This window comes from Silurus aristotelis (genome assembly GCF_946808225.1).
Source record: "Silurus aristotelis genome assembly, chromosome: 20".
NCBI classification, from domain to species: Eukaryota; Metazoa; Chordata; class Actinopteri; order Siluriformes; family Siluridae; genus Silurus; species Silurus aristotelis.
This window is the reverse complement of record NC_139593.1, coordinates 7,077,796-7,105,719: the sequence shown is the minus strand read 5'-3', so window position 1 is coordinate 7,105,719 and position 27,924 is coordinate 7,077,796. Positions and strand designations below refer to the sequence as shown.

At 34.1% G+C, this 27,924-nt stretch overlaps 1 protein-coding gene and 1 long non-coding RNA gene across 3 annotated transcripts in view; both read right to left on the bottom strand.

Annotated features, from left to right (window-relative positions):
- The window catches only part of LOC310716079, a 243,664-nt gene that overhangs the window by 204,483 nt on the left and 11,257 nt on the right, over positions 1-27,924 (bottom strand). The window lies entirely within an intron of this gene.
- On the bottom strand, positions 521-27,924 carry cd99 (CD99 molecule). 2 transcript variants are annotated; one of them, XM_083522889.1, is made up of 8 exons: positions 27,693-27,900; positions 16,103-16,183; positions 15,877-15,954; positions 14,483-14,509; positions 14,021-14,044; positions 3,750-3,866; positions 2,601-2,654; positions 521-2,456 (listed from the first exon to the last, which is right to left on the bottom strand). In XM_083522889.1, exons 1-8 carry the CDS (start codon positions 27,748-27,750, stop codon positions 2,428-2,430), a joined length of 468 nt encoding a protein of 155 aa, XP_083379015.1. In that variant the 5' UTR covers positions 27,751-27,900; the 3' UTR covers positions 521-2,427. The 2 variants fall into 2 exon arrangements, with proteins under 2 accessions (XP_083379015.1, XP_083379016.1); XM_083522890.1 differs by lacking the exons at positions 521-2,456; positions 2,601-2,654; positions 3,750-3,866 and adding an exon at positions 8,922-9,378 and having other exon boundaries at positions 27,693-27,924.

Sequence of the window (27,924 nt, the reverse complement as noted above, 5' to 3'; positions counted from 1 at the left end):
CGCCCATGACCCCATCGCCGGTTCACCACTGTTCCTTTCTTGGAGCACTTTGAATAAATACTAACCACTGCAGACCAGGAACATCCCACAAGAGCTGCAGTTTTGCCTCTGACCCAGTCGTCTAGACAATTTGTCCCTCACACAAATCCTTATGGTTACCCAATTTTCCTGCTTCTAACACGTCGACTTTGAGGACAGAATATTCACTTCCTGCCTAGTGTTATCCCACCCACTAACAGGTGCCATGATCAAGAGATAATCAGTGTTCTTGACTTCACCTGTTAGTGGTCATAAAGTTATACCTGTTTATGTATTTTTTCTCTGAAAAGTGAAATCATTAAAAAAAAAGTAAAGTTAGGTACTGATGTAAGTGAGGTGAGGAGGCCTGGACTGCAGTCAGTGTTCCAATTTATTCCAAAGGGTTGAGGTCAGAGGACTATAGCAGAAGATCTTTCACTCCAAGCCATGTAAGCTTGTAATTTGTTCATGTAACTGGCTTTTTGTACATTAAATGATGAGATAAACTCAAAAAGGTCACTGGCTTTATTCTTTCGAGACCTTGTTGACATTAACCGGGCATATAAATAACAAATGTTTAGCTGTTAGTTATATGGATAAGATTTTGCACAATTAAAGCAATGATGAATGATGACAAAGTGTTATTGTAATCTGTACACAACAAAAAGTTTACAAGTCTGAATACAAAGTGCACAAAGCACGGGCTTCATGTAGTTAATGCTATTTTCCAAAAATGAATGAAAGCAATAAACAATGTCATGGGGCAAAAACTCAAAATCACTTAAAGGCACTTTTGTATAAAAGAAAGATATATGTTGAGAAAAAAAAGGTACAAAATGGGTTTCTTGAACCGTGTGCCATAAGACTTTCATGACAATATAATCTGTAATTGTTTTGTAAAAGAACTACATGACATGACATTACTAATCACTAACAGAGCTTGAATCAGGATACGCATTTTTATTTTCTTATTTATATATATATATATATATATATATATATATATATATATATATATATATATATATATATATATATATATATGTATACAGTGTACACCCACCCACACACACACACACACACACACACACACACACACACACACACACACACACGTTATTCCCGACTTACCATTACTCCATTAGAACTTGAAAATATCGTAAGCCTACCCAGGGGTCTTAAAGAACGATGGAGTAGTATGGGGTAGTAAACTGTAATTTGTACTGCATATTACGGATACAAATTGTATGTATTGTATATAAACTATACTGTAAATATATATGTAGCAGTGGGTAAAAGAATGAACACTGTTTCGCGAGTGTGTGTGTGTGTGTATACTGTATGTATGTATGTGTATGTGTATATATATATATATATATATATATATATATATATATATATATATATATATATATATATATATACATACATATACACACATTAGTGAGACTGAACCATGTCATGTATTTTTTTCACCTTCATACCTGTACATAAGTGATCCTATGTATGTATATAAGTTCTATTTTTCAGCTGTAAATTAAATTTTTATATACATTTTATATCACAGGCAGATGGGGAAAAGAGCTTTTCACTCTGTGTCCTACTCTGTATGCTGTATGTTGACTTTCTGTACGTTACCCATAAAATTCAAAACGTAGGCTAAGTAAAAAAACGATTAGCCAAATCTGGTCATGGTTTATGTTGTGTTTATCTCATGTCTGTATTCTAAAGCATGGTTCATGTAAATAGTAATAGGGTCAAAGAAATGTTCAGACATCCAGAGCAGAATGTGATACATTACAGCATTTACATATGGGGAGTGTTTGTAATGTAAATAGGCAGTAAATAGGCATCATAGAACGAACACACACACACACACACACACACACACACACACACACACACACACACACACACACACACACTACCAATACTACTATTGCTACTACTACTAGTCAACATCAATATAAATCACATCTTTAAGTTGTATATGTTACAGAAAAGTAACACCTTTTAAAGGAAATCTTATCTATAAAACTGTCTGAGTGTCTTACGTGATCAAAGATCAAGAATATTTAAAATGCAGGTTAGTGTATTCTAGCAAAATGTCTAGAAAATCAAAAGATAAGCAAAGAAGTTACCAGTACGACAAAGCACTTTTTCTTGACCACTGAAACTAAACAATTTTTTTATTACAAATTTTTGTGCGAAAAAAAAAAAAGTGATTTGTTTGCAACAAAATAATTGTTGATGACGTATTTTAAAGCGAACAGGAATTTCCCCAATATACACATTGATCGACAAAGAAAAGAACAATCTATCAATTAGCAAACTAACTAAAAAAAATTATTCTCTAAGATCCTGTTCGGGCCTCGGCTGGTTTGTAAGTGTGTGCTGATCCACCAGGAGTTAAGATATTTTGAGGAGGTTTCTGGAAGCTGCAGACAAAACAAAGCCGTTTGATCAGAATTAGCATTTTTTAAATCCCTCTCTGCTGAAAGTCACAGAATGACAACATCCTTTTGAAGGCAACTTAAACCTGTCCTACAATAAAACTGGTTTAATAATCGAGGGAGGTTTACCTTGTGGATCGGACTGCGTGCCAGGTTGGTTTCCACCGCTCTCAAGGTCAGTGCCTACACACATGCACAAAAACACTCACAAATAAATAAAAAATTTTTTACATCCTGCCACATGAGCCCTCGTCTTTATAAACCCAAAGTATTTTAATTACTAACTCTATGTAACACTTCATTAAAAACATCGACTCTGGTGGGACTCGAACCCACAACCTTTGAATCACTTCACCAAGTGTTACTTAGAAGTCCAATGCGCTATCCATTGCGCCACAGAGCCACTTGTTGAGAGTCGCGGCATTATGGGCTTTTGTAACACGACCCCCCGCTGCCAGCTGGACGCTGCAATTACATGTTTTTATCGCTAGGGGCAGTGTGGTGTTCCAGCACCATATGGACAATTCAATAATGAATGTAGATTCAGCAAAAAATGTGCTCAAATTTTGGAATCAGAAAGGACCATAATATTGTAATCGACACTTTTCTGCAAGAAATACATTTGGGAAAATTAGTATGAAATTGGGATAAGAAATATAAATAAAATCTTTATATGACTGTAATGCTAATATGTGTTTTTAATAATAATAATTATTATTATTAAGTCACAAGGGTACGGTGGCCGAGAAGTGCAAAACACATTACCAAATCCGAGAACAAATTAACAAATTAGAAAACAAAACAACAAATCCGAAAACACAACGACAAAATTCAGACAAACCGGAAAAGGTAGGTCTAGTTGAATGGAATGGGAATGGAAACTTACCGATCATTGGACGAGACACCTGTCAATCAGCTGTATATCGTGACTGACAGGTGTCTCGTCCAATGATCTGTAAGTTTCCATTCACAAACTACACCTACCTCTTCCGGTTTGTCTGAATTTGGTCGTTGTGTTTTCGGATTTGTTAATTTGTTTTTGGATTTGTTGTTTTGTTTTCGGATTTGTTAATTTGTTATCGGATTTGTTGTTTTGTTTTTGAATTTGTTAATTTGTTTTCGGATTTGTTAATGTGTTTTGCACTTCTCGGCCACCGTACAAGGTTCCTGTTAAATGGCATTCAAGTTTTTTTTCTTTGTTGATTCCAAATAGTGTACAAACTTTTGTAGTCAGCTCTCTATGTTAGGGGTATTAGCACTGTATGGTCGATCACTCACCTCCTTGTGCCTTAAAACATAGTTTCTTCTTCTGGTAAGCGAAATAGCTGGAGGCGGCACCAAATATGGCCACTGCCACAGCGCTGACGATGCCCGCCATCTGCCCACCTTGAGCCGCTGTGTGTCAAACAAAGACATGGTTATAGAACCTCACAAAAAAGATACGCCTCGAATGCACAAAAATATATAAAAAAATATATTCAATATATTAAATATATAAAATATTAAATAAATAAATATATATATTATATATATATATATATATATATATATATATATATATATATATATATATATATATATATATATATATATATATATTGAACTCATCAGGTAATTCCCAAGTTAATCAAGGACTCCGATCCCTCAGGATTAAAGAACTGGCCTAACAAAATATCACAATATTCCAATTATAAATGTAAATAAACAATTTGGAATGCAGCCCAAGTATATTTGTTCATAAACAACCAGCAAGGGAACTGAAAATGAGTTATTTATAATACTGAATATATTATCCTAACAATGAGGTTAATGGATTGTTAAAGATAATGGTAATACACTTGTCTTGTTAATGAATGTTTTTATTTATTTATTTATTTATTTATTTTAAACAAATGCCAAGTCTTGAAATTAGTTTTCTACAGACATTTCTAATTAGAGTCAATTATCTGATAGACTGATGAAGGCTCACAAACTTTGCAGTAACTTTCTATCTAGAGAAAAAAAATACAAAATATTGAAAAGCATTTATTCTTTATTTATTCTATCGAGGCATTTTTTTGGAAGAAAAATGACACATTTGAAGTAAACAAGGTTTTATGACAGGCCCTGGAGTATGCTTTTATTTTTTCAAGCTCAGTGCAAAACCTCGACTCTGGTGGGACTCGAACCCACAACCTTTGAATCACTTCACCAAGTGTTACTTAGAAGTCCAATGCGCTATCCATTGCGCCACAGAGCCACTTGCTATGCGAGGAGCAGCAGTGGTTCTGGCAACCATGTTAAAACTTTACATTATTTCAGCTACAATTTCTACAAATTATTTTAAACGTTTTAAATAAACAATAAATCACTGATTCTATTATTCACATGTTAAAATATCGAACATTTCTTTCACTTGGAATGTTTTCAATTGTTTGTTTTTTAGACTTTTTTTTATTATGACTGCAACTTTACAAATGTATACCATACTTTCAAATACAGCATTTCTTCATTAAAACAAAAATGTACCTATTGTATAAAAGAAAACTGGGAATAAAGTAACCCAACAAAATGTAAAAGTCAGGAATTTATGTTAAAGCCAACTAATATATCTATTACATCAAAAATAATATATTTATATGAACTGTTCTGTCATTTCCTTGAATGTACACATTTTAAAGCGAACTTCTGGAATTTCTTGAAACAACAGCCAGAATAAATGTCCACCACTAGGTGGCGATGTATTTCCCAGTTTCCAAAAGTAATGAATGAGGCCCTGTAATTTAAGCGTACTACAGTTACTGCTATAACACAGTTTAACACATCTGTAGCTACAGCATATCCTGCCTGGACATGAAAGATCATTATTTTGGGAAAAGCCAAGTATTATTCAATGAGTCAGTAAATGAGTCATGAGTCATGAGTCAGTGTTCTACTGAATCACATTAAGACATACAGAAGTAGAGTCTGCTGCTTCACAATGAATCAGACATGGATTAGTGAGTAATGGACCCACACTCGGTCCAGATGATGTTTTAGCCTCTGTGTCAAGAGACTACATTAGCATGTAACAAGTGAGCTTGTTTGGATGTCCAACTAATCAGATCAATAATGATCAGAAAATAATTCATAATTATTATAAAATGTGAGAGAAATCTGAGGTGTATTTGATAGAATCAATACAGACATTAAGTTTTTACGTTATTTGGATAATCTGATGAAATAAAAAGGAGATAATCACATTCACGTGAGTTACTTGTAAAAAATATACTTACAATTATTTATTATTTGATAAAAATATTTAACTTGATATTTTCCAACCTCTCCAGGTCCTAATTTGTTTGTATGTTTGATTGTATATTCATTCATTTATCTATCCATTTATTCGTTTGTTTGTTTATTTATTTGATTGATTGATTGTTTCTTTCCTCCAGGTGCCTAGGTTTACATTTGACCTGTAAAAAATGTGCATACATAAATTATACACTGAAATGTAAACAAAAGGACAAATGTCATTTTGTTTGTTAAATTGTATTTAGTTAAATTGTCTGGTTTTTTTGGGGGTAAAATTATTAAAATGTAGTTATATTTTATTAACAAAGCAGTGTTTTCCCAACTAATCTGTCAGCTAAAGCAGTCTGATTTAATTGTGTAAATAATTGAGTGGTTTGGTATAATAATCATAATTCAGTGTTTTTATATTATTTAAGAGATTGGATAATGAGAACTTGCTAACTGTCATGTAGTAACACCATGTTAATCGGATTTTTTGTGTCAGTGTCACTATAACAGTATCATACAAATATTCGTTTCATTCAATTTTCCTTTAAGGAAAAAAAGAGAAATAAACAAAATAACAAAAAATATATATATTAGAGATTTTTTTTTTTTTGTGGTGGTGGTGGTGGTGGGGTGTGTGTGTGTGTGTGTGTGTGTGTGTGTGTGTGTGTGTGTCTATATATTATATATATATATATATATATATATTATATATATATATATATATATATATATATATATATATATATATATATATATATATATATATATATATATATATATATAAATAAAATAGTTATTTTGTTTAAACATTTCTGTTTATTATTTGGTGGTTGTGATATTGATATTTGCAGTGGCTATTTTTATGTATTACTTTTTTGCCAAAGTATTGATGTCACAGTGCATTAACCTGCAATCAATTCACACCCGATGGCAAAAATCAAACCTCATTAGTATCAATAGATTGCAGTGTTTGGTGCTGTGGGAAAAAACTGTAGAGATTAGTATTATTTCATTGGTACGCCGCACTCAAACGCTCACATAACTATTATAATATGTCAAAAAACAACTTCACAGACGTCCATAATTACTCTGAGTTTAGGTCGTTCTTGTAAATTGTTTGAGAGCATCGTTGACTTGAGGTTCACTACAAGCATGAATAAACATTCTTAAGTCACTAAGCTGTTGAATATGCATTATTTTAATGATGCAAAAAGAAGAACGATAAACAAGAACCTAAAGATAGTGTCATGATTCACATAATTATTGAGCTAAAATCAGGGTTTCCTTCTCGACTTATCTTAATTATTCATATTAATATTCATATTCCACAAATATTCGGAATAAATCAGGATAAAAGCAGGAAGTGCTACAGAACTCCTGAATATAGAAGGGAAAGTGCCAAATCAAATGCAAATGCAGGGATTGAACATATTTACAAAAAGAACAATATTTTTTATAGAGCTAGCTAGACAGGTCTCAGGCCATTTCTGAATACACACCCTGAGGCAAGAGAGGCCCTAAACACATTAATATACATTCTGGAAATATCAGCGGGGGGATGCCATGTTACAGATTGAGTACTGCTCAGAGATTTAATAATAGCAGTGGCTTCACCAGTGGAAAAAAAAAAATGCAGAATGGTTTCACCTTTCGTGTGAATTTTATTTCAAGAACCAAAGAGTCAGGAGCAGGTAGACAGAAGGACAGAAGAAAATACACCAAAAATGAACAGCAATATGTTGTAACAATGTTGTCTTTTCAGTACACAAAAAACCCTTCTTAAAATACTCCCAAAGCTAAAAACAATAAATTAAACCCCTTTTTATTCCTAGCAACCTCCCACTTCATAAGAGATAGTAAAAAACACATTCAGTGCCAAATGCACCTCTCAAATCTTCACATTTCGGAGAAACACAACGTGTCTGATCTCCGCCGTTCTCCGACTAATGAACACATGCTATGTGTGGAATGTGGTGTGACTCACAATCTCGCAGGCTACTGAAATGGCAGTAACAGTGAAGGTCAGCTTGTTATGACTACTTGTTTCAAGGACTAAAGACATTAAACCTGAGAGAAGCCTCTGAATTAATATCACAAAGAGTACAAACACAAAAACCAGACAGCAACAGTTTTGACTAAAGAGGGGAAGAGAATTACTAACAAGATGAGAATTAGACAAAACAACGACAATATAAAACAAAAACAAGAAGGTTGTAGGTTTCAATCTTTTTTTTTTCAAGTGCCAATGGATTAAATGTAATAAAAAAGTGAGCAAGTGAAGATACTTGGGTTTGGGAATGACTAAATGGTCACAAAAAATGTCTGCAATCATTTAAAAACCCAAGTATTTTTTCGGTACTTGTACTGGATTCGCAAACAGCTGAATTGTAAGCAGAATCAGTGCAAATAAGAAAGAAAGATAGTTCTGACTTTTTTTTGGAACTGAACAGGAAATAAAAGAAAAGGAAATGCAAAGAAGCACAAGACATAAAAAAAATGAATGGAAGGAAGGGGAAATGACGCATAGTTCAGAAAAAAAAAAAAAAAGTCAGTTAATTGCTTTTTTGTCTTCACCATTCCATACTCTATACACGTGCTGATATGGTTTTGTTGTACTGTATTGTCTAATGATTTGACTTCCTTTTATACTATAAAATAAAAACGGTTGCAAAAATGACCGATCTGCTACATATTAATTGGGTTTATTTGTGTTGTTAATTTACTGAAAAAAAAAAAATCGTATCTCTGTTATGACTCTAGTTTAAACACTAGCATTATTTTGTACAATGCTGTTTGGTTGAACCCTAGGAAATCGTACTAGCTGCTATTGTCAAGTACCTAAAATGTAAACAATTCGGATTCTGCTGTAAGATGGGTTTGCTAACTCTATGAATTAGGCTATATATATTTTTTTTTACTATTGAAAACCAAAAATGATTAAGAATTATTTCAAAATGGTATCAGATGAAATGGCTACAACTAATGTTTTTAATCGAGAATAGTTAAAAAAAAAAACAGCGAGGCATGAGCTTTAAGGAGTTGAGCTTTGAAGAGCAGTAGCTGAGAGGAATGTCCTATTAAAGGCCTGGGGGATGACTTCATAGCACAAAACCTCAGAGGAGGAGCTGGTTTGTTCTAAAACTAGCAACTAGCAACCACCATTACTGTATTGTAAGCAGATTCAGTGTGATTAAGGAAGAATGGTCGTTCTGACTTTGTTTGGAAATAAACAAGAAGTGAAAAAAGCAACAAAAAAAACAAAAAACAAAAAAAACACACCACTTCAGCTATTAGCTTATAATAGGCCAGAGTTCCAGAAAAAATAACAAATAATAAATCCATTATCCAAACCATAGATGGAGTAACTATAGATAAAGCTTAGTTTTAACTGAAATACCAACAACAGTCACACCACCAAACCACCTTCAGTAACCTGTTCAAACATGCCTCTTGCTTTTAATGTAACCAGACAAACAGACTCATTGGGATCAAGTCTGCTTCTCTGCATCGGCTAAGTCCAGGATCTCCAGCAGCCTTTCTAGAAGGGACAGTACAACTTGTTTAGAGTTGGCAATCCAGGCAAGGAGGCCTTCTGGCATGTTATCTCCTAGCAACGTCAGGAGCTTCAGCCACTGCGGGTATAGTTCTGCAACAACAGGATATCGAAGCAGAGATTTTAGAGAACTGTCTCTCACATCACAGACAGCCAAAGTAAAGCAAACCATGCTTTCTATGACTTTTAAGTACAACCGAAAAACCAGTGGTGGACAGTAACAAAGTCAATGTAATTCGTTACTGTACTTAAGTAGATTTTTCATGTATTTGTACTTTACTGAAGTATTTCTATTTGGGGAGACTTTTACTTGAACTTCACTGCATTTGAGTAAAAAGTCAAATATTTTACTTTTCACTCAACTACATTTTGCGCAGTCGTTCCTTTTATTTTCTGAGTGAATAAAAAATTAACTGGTCAAACACACTGCAAATTCGCCAATCAGGTTCGAGCACACGCTCTGTTTTAAACTCGTTTTGATTGGCACTCGGTGGCATCTACTGATCATCAACATAGAGTTCAGCATCAGTTCAACATCAAGAAGAACATTTAGCAAGGAATAAATGATGGAAGGAAACTTCTAATTCTAACTTGCCACAACACCCGTAGCCTTATTTGCATTTTTTTTTTTTTTAATAGTTGAAAATATGGTTTTGGGCTCACGATAATTGTAATAGATATCAATCAGGTTTTGACTCATTAATATCATTCTATTAATAGACTGATGTGCTGAGAGTCTTTTCACATAAACTGGGTTGATAAAGCAAAAGGTCTTGTGACAAAAATTATAATAGGAACATCAAAGCCATAATAAATCATAGTTCTTTGGATACTTAATTTCCTACTGTATTTCTACTTTTACTCAAGTTCAGAGTTTGTAGAATTTTAAAGGATGTCTTTGGATGTGGTAGCCTTACATTTTCCCTTCAATAGAACTAGGAGAACCAAAACAAAGCTCAATGAACATATGGGTTACAATGTTTGGAGATCTTGAGCTGTCGGCTATGGAGCTCTGACCTCCGAATTGGAATGCTGACGGAACCCCAGTCCTCCTTACCTACATCAGTAGAATTTCCAGCATCATGAGTGAAATAAAGACAGCAAATAAAGGATTCGAAGCACCAATACAGTATAAGAACAAGATGGACGTGTGTTTTTAAATTGCTGTTAAAATGAAATCTGAAATCCAAGCACCAGATCACCAGACCACTACAGTAATTTCCTCCATGTGTTGGAATGTCCGGCGCTCATGAAAGCATTATGGGGCATTTAAATCTGCCAAAGTGCTTTTTAAAAACACACAGAAATCCGAACATGCAGTTTATGCTACAAGGAGCAGATGAAGACCAAATTAAAGGGCATAAGCATTCATAATCTACCAGTGCGAAACAGGGTCATACTTCCATGATTTGCAACTGCATGCCTTTTGCTGTGTATTCTTCCTGGGATATTATTACTATTAGGGACTTCATCATAAACTTTAAACTTTCAGCATTTCTATATCCTAACTGCACGAGTCCGGATGCAACCAGGCATACATGTACTTGCCGCCCATATTTATCACCAAAAATTTAAATCTAGGGTTAAAAAACACAAGTAGACAGTTACGCTACCAGTACAATAGATGCTAAAAACTAAAGAGTTAAAACAAGAAGGAAAAGACAATAAAAGGAATAAAAGGAAGGCAGGGACATTTTGAAAGTGGGCCTTATTCTAAACACAAGGACAACTAAAGGATACCAAATATACAAATCATGTCACACTTCAGAATTACTGTTGACAGTTAGTATTACCAAGGGGCATTGGTGTGTCAGGAACAATGTGTGCCAGTGTAAGAGGTGGAGCTTTCTGAAATGACTGATATTTGTTCCTGTTTACAGAGCATACATACAGAACCACAAAGATCAACTCTATTCTATTTAACAGAATTTTTATTAAGAGCCGATGAAATGTTGAAAATCCAGACCACTCCTATGACTGCACACAAGAGAACTAATTTACCAAGTGTTTACTCATCTATTACAGCGAGTTCAGTCGTTCTAAAAGTTCAGCCGTCTCTAAAAGAGGCTGAACATCCACCATATAGAACACAAACAGAGAAAACATGATGATGACCTCAGAGACCTCATCACATCACTCACTGCACCACGCTGTCTGAGATCCTCCAGCACTGCTCGAATGATACCACCTTCTCTCAGAATGAGAGGTACGTATACTTCAAGGCTCTTCTCTGTTCTGGCACCCGAGGGGGTGGAATGAACTTCCCCTAGATGTCCGTACAGCGGAGTCCCCGATTATCTTCAAGCAACGGTTGAAAACCTACCTCTTCTTGAAACACTTAAATTAGCAATTTCCAAGTTTGCTTTGTAGAATTCAAGAGTTATATTAAGTTTGCAAACTTGCCTACCAGTGTAGATTTATTCATTGCTAGAGACTCAAAGCACTTTTGTACATCGCTCTGGATAAGGGCGTCTGCTAAATGCCGCAAATGTAAATTACTGTTTAAAATAAGAGAAGATTTAGCCATAGATTTCAAAATGTGTTTCCTGAACAGGACAAATAGGAGATGACTACTGCAGAGCAAAGCACTTTCTATAAAAAAAACAAAAAAAAAAACTGTGACCAAACTGTGAACATGCTCTAACTAACACTTTTAAGCCTTAGTATGTTAGTTCTTCTGTGAAAAAAATAATTGAAAGGTTTCAACCTTTTTAACACAGTGTAAAACCTGTCGTGCACAAAACACAACATCTTATTTCCCTTTCAGAAAGAGTTCCACATTCGGTTATAGGAAACCAGAGCTTGTCCCTACCCAAGAACGCTCACCAACACCTTTTTCGTAGATTTAAACTGGCCAGAAACCCTTAAATATCCAGAATCTGAGAAACCCCTATAGAGTGCACAAATAGAAAGTTGGAAATATCCAGCATAATAACGGGTTTTCAGATGTCCCTTTGGAGAAACCTTTAAATGCAAAACACCACAGTCTGGGTTTTTTTTTCTCGTTTTCTTTTCAATGTTACTGTTGTTAGACTACATACAATACTTGTCCATACTTGTCCACAGGAGTCCATCCAGTAATTTCTTGGTTTTGTTTCTCTGGGTAAAGGTTCTATCTATAAAACTACAACAGAGTTTCCAAGAAGAATCATAAACTGCTCATTATCCAGCAAATCCAAAGAACATTTCATTCTAAAACCGCATTATCCAAAAATATAACACCTATAAAACCCATAAAGTTTTCACACATAACCTTACCACAGCAGGTATCAGTTTATAAAAACAAAACGAAAAAATAGCATTTCCATCTAGCAATGTAATGTGCTTTCATTGGGTCCCTTTGCACTACAACACAAAGGAACCTTCAGGAAGCCCGAACATATAACCATCAAAACCACTTGTTGTTTACTTATAGTAAAGCAGTGTAATATATACACATGGGGAAAAGGGTCTCAAGTAGAACTGTAAAACTTTCTTCAGTTTGTCTCTATGAGGATTTTCATGCTGAACCATATGACACCCTTTAAGGTTTTTACACTGGAGAATTCATATATATATATATATATATATATATATATATATATATATATATATATATATATATATATATATATATATATATATACACATACATACATACATACATACATACATACATACATACATACATACATACATACATACACACACACACATATATATATATATATATATATATATATATATATATATATATATATATATATATGTATGTATGTATATACATACATACATACATACATACATACATACAGTGTGTATGTAAAGTCACACTGAAGGCATCAAAACTATGAATTAACACATGTGGAATTATATACATAATAAAAAAGTGAACTGAAAATATGTCATATTGTAGGTTCTTCAAAGTAGGCATCAAGAGAATGCCAAGAGTGTGCAAAGCAGTAATCTAAGCAAAAGGTGGCTACTTTGAAGAACCTACAATATGACATATTTTCAGTTGTTTCACACTTTTTTGTTATGTATATAATTCCACATGTTAATTCATAGTTTTGATGCCTTCAGTGTGTCTCAAATTTCATAGTCATGCAAATAAACAATGACTTGAAACATGACTATGAAACAATACAATTTTCATAGTCATTAAAATAAAGAAAACTCTTTGAATAAGAAGGTGTGTCAAAACTTTTGGTCTGTACTGTATGTGTATATATATATATATAAATAAAATAAAAAAACCCTCAAGTAAAGCTAGACAAAAAGGGTTTTATGAAACTACTGTGGCTGGCAATAAATACACTCTTTGTTATGAACCATGAGGTTTATAAATAGAGCTGTTTAGGAAGCTAAAACACTCAAAAATAGCAACAAAAAAAAAAAAAATAATAATAGATTTCCAGAAGTGTAGAGACAATTTTTTAGAGACAGTCCTGTTTATTGAAATATTGTGTTGAAGTAGGTTTGTGTCAATGTAAGCTGAGTTGTGTGTCATAGTAAATAGTTTTGAGGTGTGCGTCAAAGTAAATTGTAAAAAATATTGTAAATAACAAAAACAAAAAAAACAATACAGAACTCCTTTTATAAAATCTACAAAACATATAAACTCAACATTAGGGTTTAGTGAGGCTAGATTTAACATAACATCTTTGAGGACCAACACTAGTAACAAAATTTAGACAAGACTATAATATTATAATATGAATAACCCAATAATCTCATTAAAATAATGTGTATTTACCCTTAGTTTCGTCATCTCGGTCATCTGAAGAGAAAAACGTACAAACAAATGTAAGATATATGAGTCTTTTTAACATGCAGGATTGTAGCTGATATAAATATCTGTATTGAGTTGTAATCATATATGATCCTTAGTAACTGCCTGTTCAGGGTTACTGTGGTTTTGAAGGTGTACATCCAAATTCAGATATTTGAAACACTATAAATACACAGATAAGACTGTACACTTTACACGTCATATATACATACCACAGCCGTTTCCTGACATTACACACTTCCTTCCTCTTTAAATCTGTTTAGGATTGTACTAACCAATTCAACCCAAACACCAATATGAATCAGCCGATAGGATCTTCTCATTAATTAAATTTACTAAATTCTAGTGAAATTTCCCATGTTTTGTGTTTTTAGTCAACACAGACCACAGCACATGTTAACCATAAAAAAAGGAAGAACATCTTACCTGTGACTCCACCGAAATCATCTACGCCTACAGGAACAGGCACAGGGAAAAACAAAAGACAAATGAATAAGGAATACTAATGGTACACTGAAGAAAATCAGAAAATTAAAGAACACAATAAAAAATAACTGCTTTTTGATGCTTTCACACACTGTAAACAAAACAACATTCTAAGCAGTTCATGCTAGTATTTTGCTAACTAACTACTCTAGATTGCTAGCTGAATGAGATTAAATAAAATCTTTTCATTATCAATATAGCATTCATTTTGTGACCTGATAGCTCAGGAAGTAAAAAATCCCTCAGTTCAATTCCACTGTGCCTGAAAAGACCCTGTTTTTGATAGAATTACATGTAAAAATGTCTGGAAGCAACATGTAAAAGGATCGGAACTCGGAAATCATCCACTACACAACTTTAATCTGGACACACTTTCATTTGAGTGACAATACTGGCTACAATATCTAATAATAAAGTCTACAAATCAAATTTATATTGCATAAAGTTGCCTCTGCATGTCTATACAATATACTTCTGCACATTTTTCATTGTCAGAGCCTTTATATTTATTTGCTGTACATATATTTATATATTCATTTGCACTTGCACAATGCTACTATTTAAAGTTCCAGTAGATGCTAAACTGCATTTTGTTGCTGTGTACTTGTATTATGCATGACAATGCAGTTCTTTCTATCTATCTATCTATCTATCTATCTATCTATCTATCTATCTATCTATCTATCTATCTATCTATCTATCTATCTATCTAATTAACTATACAATATATATATATATATATATATACACATTTCAGAAATAAACATTTTCAACATAAGATTTCAATTTTGTAAGTCACAAAACGATGTGAATGAATAGGAAATAATCTGCATCACTACACGCCTTAATTCCGGATCATTTCAGCAACATCACTGGCTGCAATATCAAATCATAGAGTCCAAAAATCTGCATTTTGCTGCAGTCAAATTTATATTGGGTAAAGTTGCTTCTGTTTCTATACACTGTGTTTTATAGTGATAGCAAAAGCACTGCTTTAACAACAGCTGAATGTAAGATATTGTCCACATGCAATACACTGTCCTTGTATAGAATTATGAGAACTGCTTTTATAACCAGCACTGAAAAAAATACTTAATTTATCTGCATGGAAACCTGACTGATTCTTTCCAAGCCTTTGTACAGATCAACACACGGCAGATTAAGTTTTGGAACAATTCTTTTGTTCTTGCGAGGTCAGGTTTGCTTCATAAAAGATGGTTTAGGATTTGTTTTTTCCGCTCTATCACTAAATTCTATTTTGCAATCCATTAAAAAATTAATTAATGTTTTGTTTTTCAGTTTGATTCGAAATATAGTCTGAGATCAGGGTGTACCTCCAGACCGATCTCCTTTACCAGGATCAGGCTTGTGTCCATCACTAGCAAAAGCAAGATCGTCATCACTAAGGTCACCTGTAGAAAATGGAGGACGTTAACAGTAGTGATAATACATACACACACACACACACACACACACACACACACACACACACACACACACACACACACACACACACACACACACACACACACACACACACACAGAGAATAGGACTCATACCTCCATCTTTTGCTGGAACTACAGGTTTCTTAGTTTCTACAGAAACATACAATATGAAGTTATTAACAGTAGGAAGGATAACTATAAGAAATATATACAGAAATACATGCAATAAATTCTTGCATTGCTGCTTACTGTTTAGAAAACTCTGCTACCTCTACCCCCCTTTTACATCTATAAGAAATATATTGCCAGAGAATTGACAAATGCGTATGCATCTTAAGTTGCTTTTGGAAGAAAAGAGGAAGAGTAAAGCAGCTGTGATACGGTATAAGGTAGAGCCGAGAATATGTAAAGAGAAACTGGAAAGGGAGAAACTAGCCAGATTCAGTAAATAGTAATACTGCAAAGCTTTTCTCGGAAGGTGTATAAGAAATTCTATATTTCCAGAGCCCTAGAAACACTTTGACAAAACAACGAACTGCATCTTGAAGTTGTTATTAACAGCATCAGATTTCACTAGATATTGTCCTGACACTCATTCAGATTAGGAATTTATTTTGTGGAATTTATTAACTTTTTTTTGTGTGTGTACGCACACATACAGGTGCATCTATCTATCTATAAATAAATAAAAATTATATTTAAAAAAATTATATATACACAAACACATACATAGATACATACAGGTGCATTTCAATACATTTGAATTTCATAAATAGTTGATTTATTTTAGTAATTTAATACAAAACTTGAAACTCGTATATTATATAGATTTATCACAATATTTCAATATATTTCTTTAAACTACATATAGAATGAGATTCTCAAAAAAATCACATTTCAGAATCTCATTCCATATTTAGTTTCAATTTGCCGTTATAATAATCCCCACTCTTCTGGGAAGACGCTCCAAGAGATTCACCCACAAGAGTATTAGTAAAGTCAGGTACTGCTATAGGTCAAGGGAAGAAGCCTGGGGCACATTCAGCATTCACCCTAAAGGTGATCACTAGGGTTGAAGCTAGAGCTCTGCTCAAGATCTATCTATGATCAACCCATATAAAGTATATCTTTATTAAGTTTGCTTTGTGCACAGGGGTATTGTTAAGCTGGAACAGGTTTGGGCCTCCTCGCTCAAGTGAAAGGAACATTTTATGCTATTGCATCCAAAGACATCCTATACAACTTGCCTCCAACTTTGATTGGGGAACAACCACAAATGGCTAAAAAAAAGTCAGGTGTCCCGATAATTTTTGCATACACTATATTGCCAAAAGTATTGGGTCACCCGGTCATAAGTTTGGTATGTGATTTTTGAGCATCTTATTCCACATTTAGTCCCAATTTGCTGTTCCAAAGATGTTCCACTAGACTTTGGAGTGGGCTTATGGATATTTGTGTTCATCAGCCACAAGGGTATTACGAAAGGCTGGAACTGATGTAGGTGAGGAGGCCTGGGGTGCTGTCAGCATTCACATTCATCCCAAAGGTGTTCAGTAGGAATGAGATCAGAGCTCTATAGCAGGCCACTCAAGATCTTCCTCTCCAAAGCATGTAAACCAGATCTTCAATGAGCTTACTTTGTGCACAGGGGCATTGTCATGCTAGAACAGGTTTGGGGTTTCCAAGTTCAAGTGAATGCTAAATTCTATGATAGTGCATCTAAATACGTCCTGTACAATTGAGTGCCTCCAGATTTGTGGTAACAGTTTGGAAAAGAACCACATATAGCAAGAAAGGTCAGGTGTCCCAATACATTTGGCAATATAGTGTATATCTATCAAATCTCCAAACTCTCATAACCCTTAAAATGTTAAAATAGTGAATTATACAGTTTTCATGATTGACTACAAAACACGTGTAACATGTTGTAATGTCAACAACTTAACAAAAACAGTGCAAAGAAATAAATATATAGGGACTTTACCTGGTTTAGCTGTCGGTTCATCATCATCATCTTAAAATCAGAGCATTATAATTATTAAGAATGATACAAATTTGTTTTTTAATATTGGAAACAAGTGAAAAAAAATACAAACACATTCTTCTAAATGTTTAAAAAATTAACCAAATATTAGAAGGGTTAACGGAAATTTAAAACATGTTCCAAGTTCACAAATGTGTGTTAACTTACCTGATAAGGCATCACCAAGACTCAATTCTGCAATAGGAGATAAAAAACAGTTAATATTATTGAAATAGTAGAATTACATACAAACTATTTCCTAGACCCTGTTCAAACATGACAATTATTATCAAACCTATTATCAACTTCAAACCACTATGGAAAGTGAATAATTGTTTAATTAGCATATAAATTGAATTTGTACACACATTCAGCAAATGACTATGTTACTAAACCTCTAGGGTTTTCAAGTGGAAACAGAGAAATGCTGTGTACACAAACTACAACTTTATTTTCCATCAGATATATTAATCAGGTAAGCCGACTAAACCAAAACCAGACAAGCTGAACTGAAAGTCTAAAATATATCTGCCTTAATAAAGTTAAAGGGAGAATGTGGGTAAACATATTACACTGCATTCCAACAAATGTTTTGCGAATGTGAGTGTTCTTTAATTTGTACTGGTTCTCATTGATGTTTGTTTTACAGTACTTCTGCAGTTCATGCAGTTAGAGGTCAATTTTTACTGAGGAAAAAAAAAAGTTAAAACTAGTTCTAACAGTACTAATAGTTGTACCTTTACTCATATCAACATTTTATATCATGTTAATGCCCATAATCTTTGATCTTGGCACTGTATGAATGTACCTTTTTTCAGGGGGTTTTTCTAGCTACAGAAAACCAATTCTCCTTTTCATTACTATCACAATAACGACCCACTATAGCGAACGCTGGGTTCACACTGTGACAGACACATGGCATAATAACGAATGTATTCTATAAGTAACGGAAAGCAATTTAAACAATTATGCCATACTAATTAAGTGCTATAACGAAAGTAAAGTCTATTTTTAACAACCTCCACACTCAAAAGCTGACACATTAATGTAATATTTTATACAACCAGTATTCTCTTCTATAAACAATGCATCAACTTAAATTTTAACAATAAAAGTTAACAATGACATTTATTTCTATAGGCAAAATAAAACCGTTCTAAGCAGTTCATGACAGACACTTGGCACAAGATGATTTTAATCTTTAAAATAAATAAATTTTTTTAATAAATCAGACCACACCCTAACAGACATACAACACAATAACAGACCTGCTTGTTTCGTCAACCTGCACACACTATGACTGAAACATCACACAATATTGACGTTTAAATCTGTAGCTAAAGTAAAGTAAGGCCACTTTTATCACACTGCTTCTTTATTCACTCTGCACTTTCTTTGACAGACATTACACAATAATGATATATTCATAAGCAAAGCAAACCTCTTCATTGAATCAGTCTCTATGGTTGACTGATTGAGTTACAAGCTGTGACATCGCTATAAATAAAACAGGATCAAAAACTTTAAATTAGGACTGGCTAACAATTAGATCCAGCCGTACATACTGTATATGTGACTCAGAATCGGATCCAGAGTCTGAAAATCTGTCACAACAGAAGCAAAGACGACTACAGCAGGTTGTGTCTATATGGTAAGTATTTAGTATTGAACAAGGTTCTCTCTCCCTCACATCCAAAAACACAGACCTTTACGACACCTTCCATAAACTAATGAAGGACGGTGATAGGCGTGGCTCTTGCTCTGGTTGCTGTGTTTGATCTTTTGGGAAAAGTGCTTATACAAGGTATTTCGGCCTTCATGATGTCATTAAGAGCCACACTCAATAAAATAACGATGATTATATTAATCAAGAAGCAGTAACGAGGATGGACACGATCAGAAAAAAGTTTATTAGAGGGACAGCGAATGTAGGACGTTTTGGGGACAAAGTTAGAGGCCCGATTGGGATGGTTTGGACATGTGCAGAGGAGGAACATGGGGTATATCGGTAGAAGAATGCTGAGGATAGAGCCACTAGGAAGGAGGAAAAGAGGGAGACCAAGGAGAAGGTTTATGAATGTGCTGAGGGAAAACATGCAGGTAGTTGGGTTAAAAGAGGCAGATGTAGAGGACAGGGGGGTATGAAGACGGATGATCTGCTTTCGCGACCCCTAACGGGAGCAGCCGAAAGAAGAAGATATGAACCAAGAAGGAGTGTATCTGGCATATGAATATGTCCAAATTGTGTTTTTAATATTTGCCCATGCTTAGAATGAGAATCCAACAGTATAAATAATATATTATTTATATACCATCCCACCATTATCTATTGCTAAAATATAATAGGTATGTTTAACAATCTTAAAATCCCATGAAAGACACATGACCCAGTAATAACGTTAACTTGTACATAAAAAAGATAAGCCTTGTTTTTATCAATCTTCAGACTCTTTATAGACATATGACATAGCAATGATATTTCAATCTGTATCTAAATATAAAATAAGCCCCTTTTTTTAATCTTTACACTATATGATAAAACAGATGACACAATATTAGCATCTCATCTATAACTAAAGTAAACCAAGGCCTATTTTCTGTTTTATTTACCATTTTAGACCACCTGGGTATGACTGAACCACTGAGCAGTGTACCATTCTTGATAGACCAGGATATGCAAAGCAGATCACATGTTATAAGTATACACAAAAGGAAGTTAAAACCACATCCTTGGCACCAGGCTGCACTACATAAATTAACAGATTAACCTTATACAACGTATAATCGTATAATTGCCCTTGAATCAAATTCAGACCTGTTGGATACTTTTGGAGATCTTTCCTGACTTTCTATGTTCCATTGAAACATTATGCTCCAGTTCTAAAGGTCATTAATTGTATTTAGGATGGGGGGAAAAAAAGTTTGGAAATCTGATTTTATATAACAAACACATGCATAAAATACTAAATACTCCTTCCTTGCTTTTTCCAGGACTCAAAATGAGTGAAAAGAACCTTGCAAAACAGCAAAACACTGGGAATACTTCCAGTGAAGGAAACGTAAGAAACAATTTGAATCAGCATTTTACTACAACCTGTGTACTCATAGTGAACACGCCCTGCACCACAAATGTCACTTGTGTTCTTTCGGACAAGCTCCACTTCCACTTCCCAGCACATTATGTCCACAATAAAGGAAATTGCCTTGAAATGTTTAAAACCTTGACTTGACTTTCAAAAATATCCAAATCACATTGGATGGGGCCTTTGCATTTATGACCACGCCTGATATTTTCACATCAGTGGTGTAGCATGTCTGAATGAGTCATGGAAGAAACCTTAAACCGACACGCCGTGTGTATTCCATATAAACAGGTTGCCATGGTGTTGTTATTGTTCATTTGTACCCCACGGTGATTAATGTTGACTCATACTAAAACTAAAGAATGTTTCTTTTAAGATCAGGGCGAGGCTCGATCTGCCGAATAGCAAGAGGAACTTGAGAACATTTGAATTGTAACTCAACAATGCTAAGCATGAAAGTCAGCTAGCATTAAGCCAAGCTAGGTTTTAGCATTGTTTAGTTGTATCCCATTGAGTCTGAGTTTTTCTTACGTTATATTGAACATGTTTGACTGCAATTACATGTTTTTTAGCTCAAAGTACACAGAGGAACTCTGTGAACATAAAACCAGGTATGCTAATGCTAATTTAAATGCTAGGAAAGTGTTAGCAACTGTGTATTTTGTTTTTCAGCTCATTTTCATATGAGGCTCACAACTGCAAGCATGTATCATAAGTGACACTATTTCTTCGACAGAGTCACATGTAATTCAATCTGGATAAACACGTTTTGTTAAAATTAATAAATTGTGATCTCCTTCCGGGTACAAGGAAGAACTGTTTCCAGAATCTTCTCTGGGCACTATGGGCAAATGATCTTCCACTTGATGTTGTGACAGCAGAGTCTCTAGCAGTCTTTAAATCAGGTCTAAAAACTTGTACCCGGAGATGTGATCTGTATATGTATCTGGGATGAATAAAGTGATCTATACTGTATATCGGTAACAATGGCAGATTCTGAAAACATGCATGTCGAAATGATCTAAAAGATCTAGTCTTGTGACATGTTTGTAAAAAATCAGTTGCTATGATTACTTTAAAAATAAACAGGCAGCCACGAGATTAAAAAAGGGGAAAATTTGACTCATGCCATTTTATTGAAATGAAAGCCACACATGCACGTTTTGCTCGTGGGCACGTTACTGTCACGGCATCAGAGGAAGTGCACGGCTCAGAGTCAGCAAAAAAGCTAAATAAGGAATACTCTGTACCACTTACTTTTAGACCTTATTTTGGGTAAATAGTACTTAATATTTGAACAATAGCTTGATGTTAGATTTGAGGGCTCAGGCTCAAATTCTACCTGTGGTAATATCACTGTTTTCATACACCTTTAAAGAAAAAAAGTAAAGCTAGTATTTAGTTTTAACATACTACTATTATAATTGTATTTAATTGTACGCACTGTAAGGGATTACATTTATCCAACATATTGAAGACTTTTAGTATATACAACATATACTGCATAAAATAGATAAATAAACTAATACATTAAATAGTCACGGCTGTGAGGATTTCAGCTATAGTTGGGGCTTTAGAAAAAACAATGAGGTAGATGGTAAAATAATGACAAAAATGCTACATTTTTGACTAGATTAATAAAATTAATTGCCCAAACAGTTAATTGCACATTTTGTCTTGGAAATTCAACTATATGGTTGAAATGACCATAAAAGCTTCCTGACTTGACTTAAATGGAAATGTGCTTCACTAGAATGGTTTACATTCAATTCATATGATTAGTCGACTCGACTCGTTCTCTACATTCCTTTATATAAATAACCCCAATACAGGCTATATGTCTGTTTTCCCAATATAAAAAAGCAGGATTATACACACTAATAATGTATTTTGCCTTCAATCCATTGAAAATGTTTTTCTCAAGGAAAGTAGAGCTCTGCTGGGTAACGCATTTCAAGATTTGAAGTCGATCGCAAATCCACATTGAATGCAGCTATATTGGCTGCAGCTATAGATTATTTTAGTAATCGAGTATTCTACCAATTATTCCATCGGATAAGAAATACTTTTTCTTTATTGAAAAGCAATACTAAGTATACAAAAGTAAAAAATTACGTGTCTCCTAAAATTAAGAACTTTTCCTTTTAGAAAAATTAAAAAAAATTTATTGCTGAAATTGTATACAAGAATATATATATATATATATATATATATATATATATATATATATATATATATATATATATATATATATATATATATATGAACCCATTTAATTGCCATATTACATCAAAAAATAAATGTTTTTATATATAATTTTAATTCTAAAAATCTATTAAATGACTTGTTTTGACGTGTTTTCTTTATGTTTAAGTTTAAAATTACCCCAACATTTGGTAACTTTCTGTCATTTTCTTTGGCCTGAATCTTCTCCTCGCCCTTCTCTCTGTTCGTCCATTTTTCATTCAGCTTCTGTGTTATCTGTCCAGAGCACTCTAGAGTTTAGCAGATACTACGTCAGCAATAACGGTCCATGGGGAAACACAGTGCTCATTGTGTAGTTAAATGGACTAAACCTTTTTTGTATTTGAATTACTCTAGTTACTTGAGGAATTGTTTCAGTTCTAAAAGCCAACACATGATAATGTCGTATATCTAGGGTCAGCTGGTAGGTGTAGATTTTTATCAGCCCTTCGTTCCTGTGAGTCGTGAGCTACAAGGTCTGTGAACAAGTTTGCACGGCCTAATGAGGTTTGCAGTTTTCCAATACATTCTGCATAACACAATAATATTGTACTCTACTAACATGTTGCCTGTAACAATGTGTAGTGATGCACTAATTACTGGTATGAATTTTATAATAATATAAATTAAATAAATATAAAATATTTAATTACTTTTACCTCAATCAGACGCTGAAAACACAAATTACTGTCTGAGGCACGTGGCTAAAAATATCTATGTTATAAACAAGTATGACAACTAAAGCATAGGTGGATCATGAGCAGCTGGACCTCAAATTAGAAGCTTTGGATAAGTCGTTGGTGATTTGGATGATAATAGGTGGTTACAAAAAGGCCAAAATCAATTTTTTGTCTCTCAAATGTGCCTGCTTCTGATTGGACGGGAATGACAGTGGATGGTTTTATACGAAAGCAATTAGAATAAAAAGTAACCTCATACTTGGTCCTGTTCTCAGCTGACAGAAATACAACCCTCATGTGATCTGCTGCAGTTGTGTGCTGTGAGATCTGAGATGCATTTCTACATGTGGTTATTTACTGTAAACTTTATGTTCTTTCTAAACATCATATGTGGTAAAATCCCAAACCGGTGGTTTCTAAAACACAGAATCTGTCACCAACAAACAAGCCACAGTCGAAGTTGCTGAGATGTGATTTGAGAGTCTGAAATGAAGGATATCTGAAGCTCTTGACTTCAATTTTTTTTTATGTGTTGCGATGCTGTAATATAAATGAGAGGAGGTACTGCGATTCCAGTGAATAATTTAATATGTGCTTATAGTTTTTATACCGTAATTTCCAGACTATTAAGCGCACCCATATATAAGCTGCACCCACTGAATTTTACAAATATTTTTATTTTTTAACATAAATAAGCCACACCTGTCTATAAGCCGCAGGTATCTACACTAATGTACTTTACACAGGCTTTAACGAAAGACACGTTACATGGTGTAACGGGTGAAATATGTTGCGCTTCCTTTAGGAGCATAGCGGTATTTTGGGAATAGCATGCCACTGCATTTTTCCAGTATTACTGCGTGTGTTCAAGACGAGAATTATGTCCAGATTTTATCGATTAACTCGAATGTGTAGTTTACATCGATCTGTTTTAATAAAAATCGGTTTTCTCTTTAATGTTTGTCGACGCTTCCCTCTGGGCTCCCATAGTTTCGAACGAACTCAGCCCCGCCCCCCCACGCATTTGCCACAGAGATACACAATCAACATGGCAGCGAGCAGAGTAGAACTCGTGCCCAAGAAAAGTTAAGACAGCCGCATGTTGAAAATACACGGTTAAGCAGCCGCACTTTGTTTAGTGTTGCACGTCCAATCGTACACTTACGGTACGGGTGGTGGAAGCGACCAAAATACATGTAAAGACGCTTCGGAACGGCGTTTCCGCTAAGAAACAGAAAAATCTGATCATTTAAATCACCATATTCAAACAGTCATAAACAGTCATTTTACTGTGGAGCTTTTAAGAAAAGTAAAGGCAAAATCACTCCAAGCATCACTGCATTTTTAACCATGTTCCACATTTAAACACTCATAAAACATTTTTCTTTGTAGGTTTGCTCATTTTATGTTATGTTACCTTCTATTTTCACAATTTACAAAGAAAGGGCCACCAGCTTGTATTTTTGGCTTGTTGTTTCTGATTGCACTTTAACCCAAAGTGGGTTATAATCCCAGAAGGGTAAATAAACTTTATTTAATAAAGTTAAAACTTAAAAAAAGAAAAAAAAATTCATATGCATACTGATTATAAGCACCTAAAATGAAGCCAGAGGAAAAATACAATACGCACTGTTTTTGTGGGTTTTTTTCCTAATGGTTGTTTATTGCAGCGAACACGATGATACCATTCCTGTCTCTACCAACCCTTAAACTTTGTGTCTTAATCCATTTATATTTAATGTGCCTTATCAAAGAATAAGGAGTGCCACAGAGATAAACATATAATATGTATATAAATTGTTTATGTGCTGAAGAAACTTTCTTCATAAATTAGCCTTGAATTGGAATTTGCTTGGTGTACAGGCAAATGTTTTATCAGTATTTAAAACACCAGACGTATAGGAGAGACGAGCAACATAGCAAAAATATTATCTCACAATACGTCATATTTACTCATCAACCATCCTGAAAGGATCACCTGTACACCTGCAATCTTCCAATCTGTCTATTATGTGGTTTGAGTGTTGAAACTGCTTATTTTCTCTGATATTCACACACAAACATGTCAAGACTTTTTTTAAGTGACAGATCAGAAGAGAATGGCCAGACTAGTTTCTGAGAAGAAATAACTCAAATAATTACTCTTTACAACCGTGATGGGCAGAAAAGCATCTCAGAATGCACAACATCTCAAATCCTGAGGTGGATGTGCTACAAAGCCGGAAGCCCACATCAGATCACATGCCTTCAAGCCAAAAATGGAAGTGGGATGGTCCAGTAAGCACAGGCTTTAATAATAACCGACTTCCCAGATTATTGCATTTTAGTCAAAAAAAAAATGTGTTAGGCACAAAATCTTTTTTGTAACATTTTTTTCCTCTTTTTCATTTATTTATTTTTATTTATTAATTAGACAGTTCCTTTTTTTTTTTTTTTTTTTTTTTTTTTTTTTTTTTACGAAAGAGGAACAAATGGGGCATAAAAGCACTGAGTCTAATCAAATATATTGCAATGTAATTACATCATAAAACAGATATCATTATGACTAATTCCGTAGCTGCACGCTTCAGAATATTGTATTGTTTAACGAGAAGGTGTTTTGTTCATTGTACAATTAATGCCCATTAAGCACAGCATTATTCCCATTGCAAATGGGAATTACCGACATTCCAGATTATTGCATTTGTCAAAAAAAAGAGGAAAAGAATTTTAAAATCTAAAAGAAAATGTGCACATTTTTTTGTAACATTTTTTTCCTCTTTTTTATGTATTTATTTTTATTTTTTAATTAGACAGTTTTTTTTTTTTTACACAAAAAAGGAACAAATGGGGCATAAAAGCACTGAGTCTGAGTCAGAATAATGTATTGTTTAGCGGGGCGTGTTTTGTTAATTGTACAATTAATGCCCATGCAAAAAAAATAAATAAATACAATTCTCTTGCAGAATGTCCTGAAATGAAACTGCTGCCTTTTTTCCATACTATTCCCAAAGCTACATGTTGTTCTCAGTAACTCAAGTGACTCACTGAAGGAGCATGCTTGAGGTTTTCCAAACATGGCACGTCTACAAGTTTCTACTCAGCCCTAAATACACCTTAATAATAAACTTAATCACTTTTTTCTTTAAAGAACTTTAATGTACATGTAACGTGCTTGCTTTGCTTAACCTTAACGATTATATACACTATTTAAAGACAAACATAACAAATAATACCAAACTATATATAAATACCTGTTTTTCTGTTATTTGTTCTCTAAATGCAGCCTACAGTATAAAACAAAATTGTCACAATGTCTCCAATTCATTCCATAAAAAGGCCACACAAACAACATTGAAATAATTGTACACATTGTGATTAATAAACTTGTGTGAAACTTTTTGAAGTTTTGTCGGCAGAACTATGTGTAGCAAGGGTGCACAAACTTTTGCACTTTGCCGTAGAGACCGATTACACTCATGTGAAAAGTACATTATGTGCACGAGCATTCTGCATGGCAGTCAGTATAAATAGACCTTGTGTTGCAAAATTGTTTGTTACATGTGTGTGAAGGTTTGAACCTGGAAAAAACATCAAGTAGCTTAACAAAAGAGACTTCAGAAAGGAAAAAAAAAAGTGGAGAACAAACATGCATAACTCAAATCCCTTTCCAGATGTGGGAAAACATCACCTACCCTGGGCTTTGGTTATCACGAGCGCACCAAAAAGTAAAATCCACATATAGAAAGTCATTTTCTTTTCCGCTTATGTTGTTTATATCTGGCTGTTGGATCTCTGGAGTTGTGTTTGACTCGTGTGCCCATGCACAAAGAGTTAATCTATTTGAAATGGGTGTGTCAACTCAGAAACGATCCACCCTGCAGGAGAAACGAGTAAACCCACGCCACACTCCGCCTTACAGTCTCG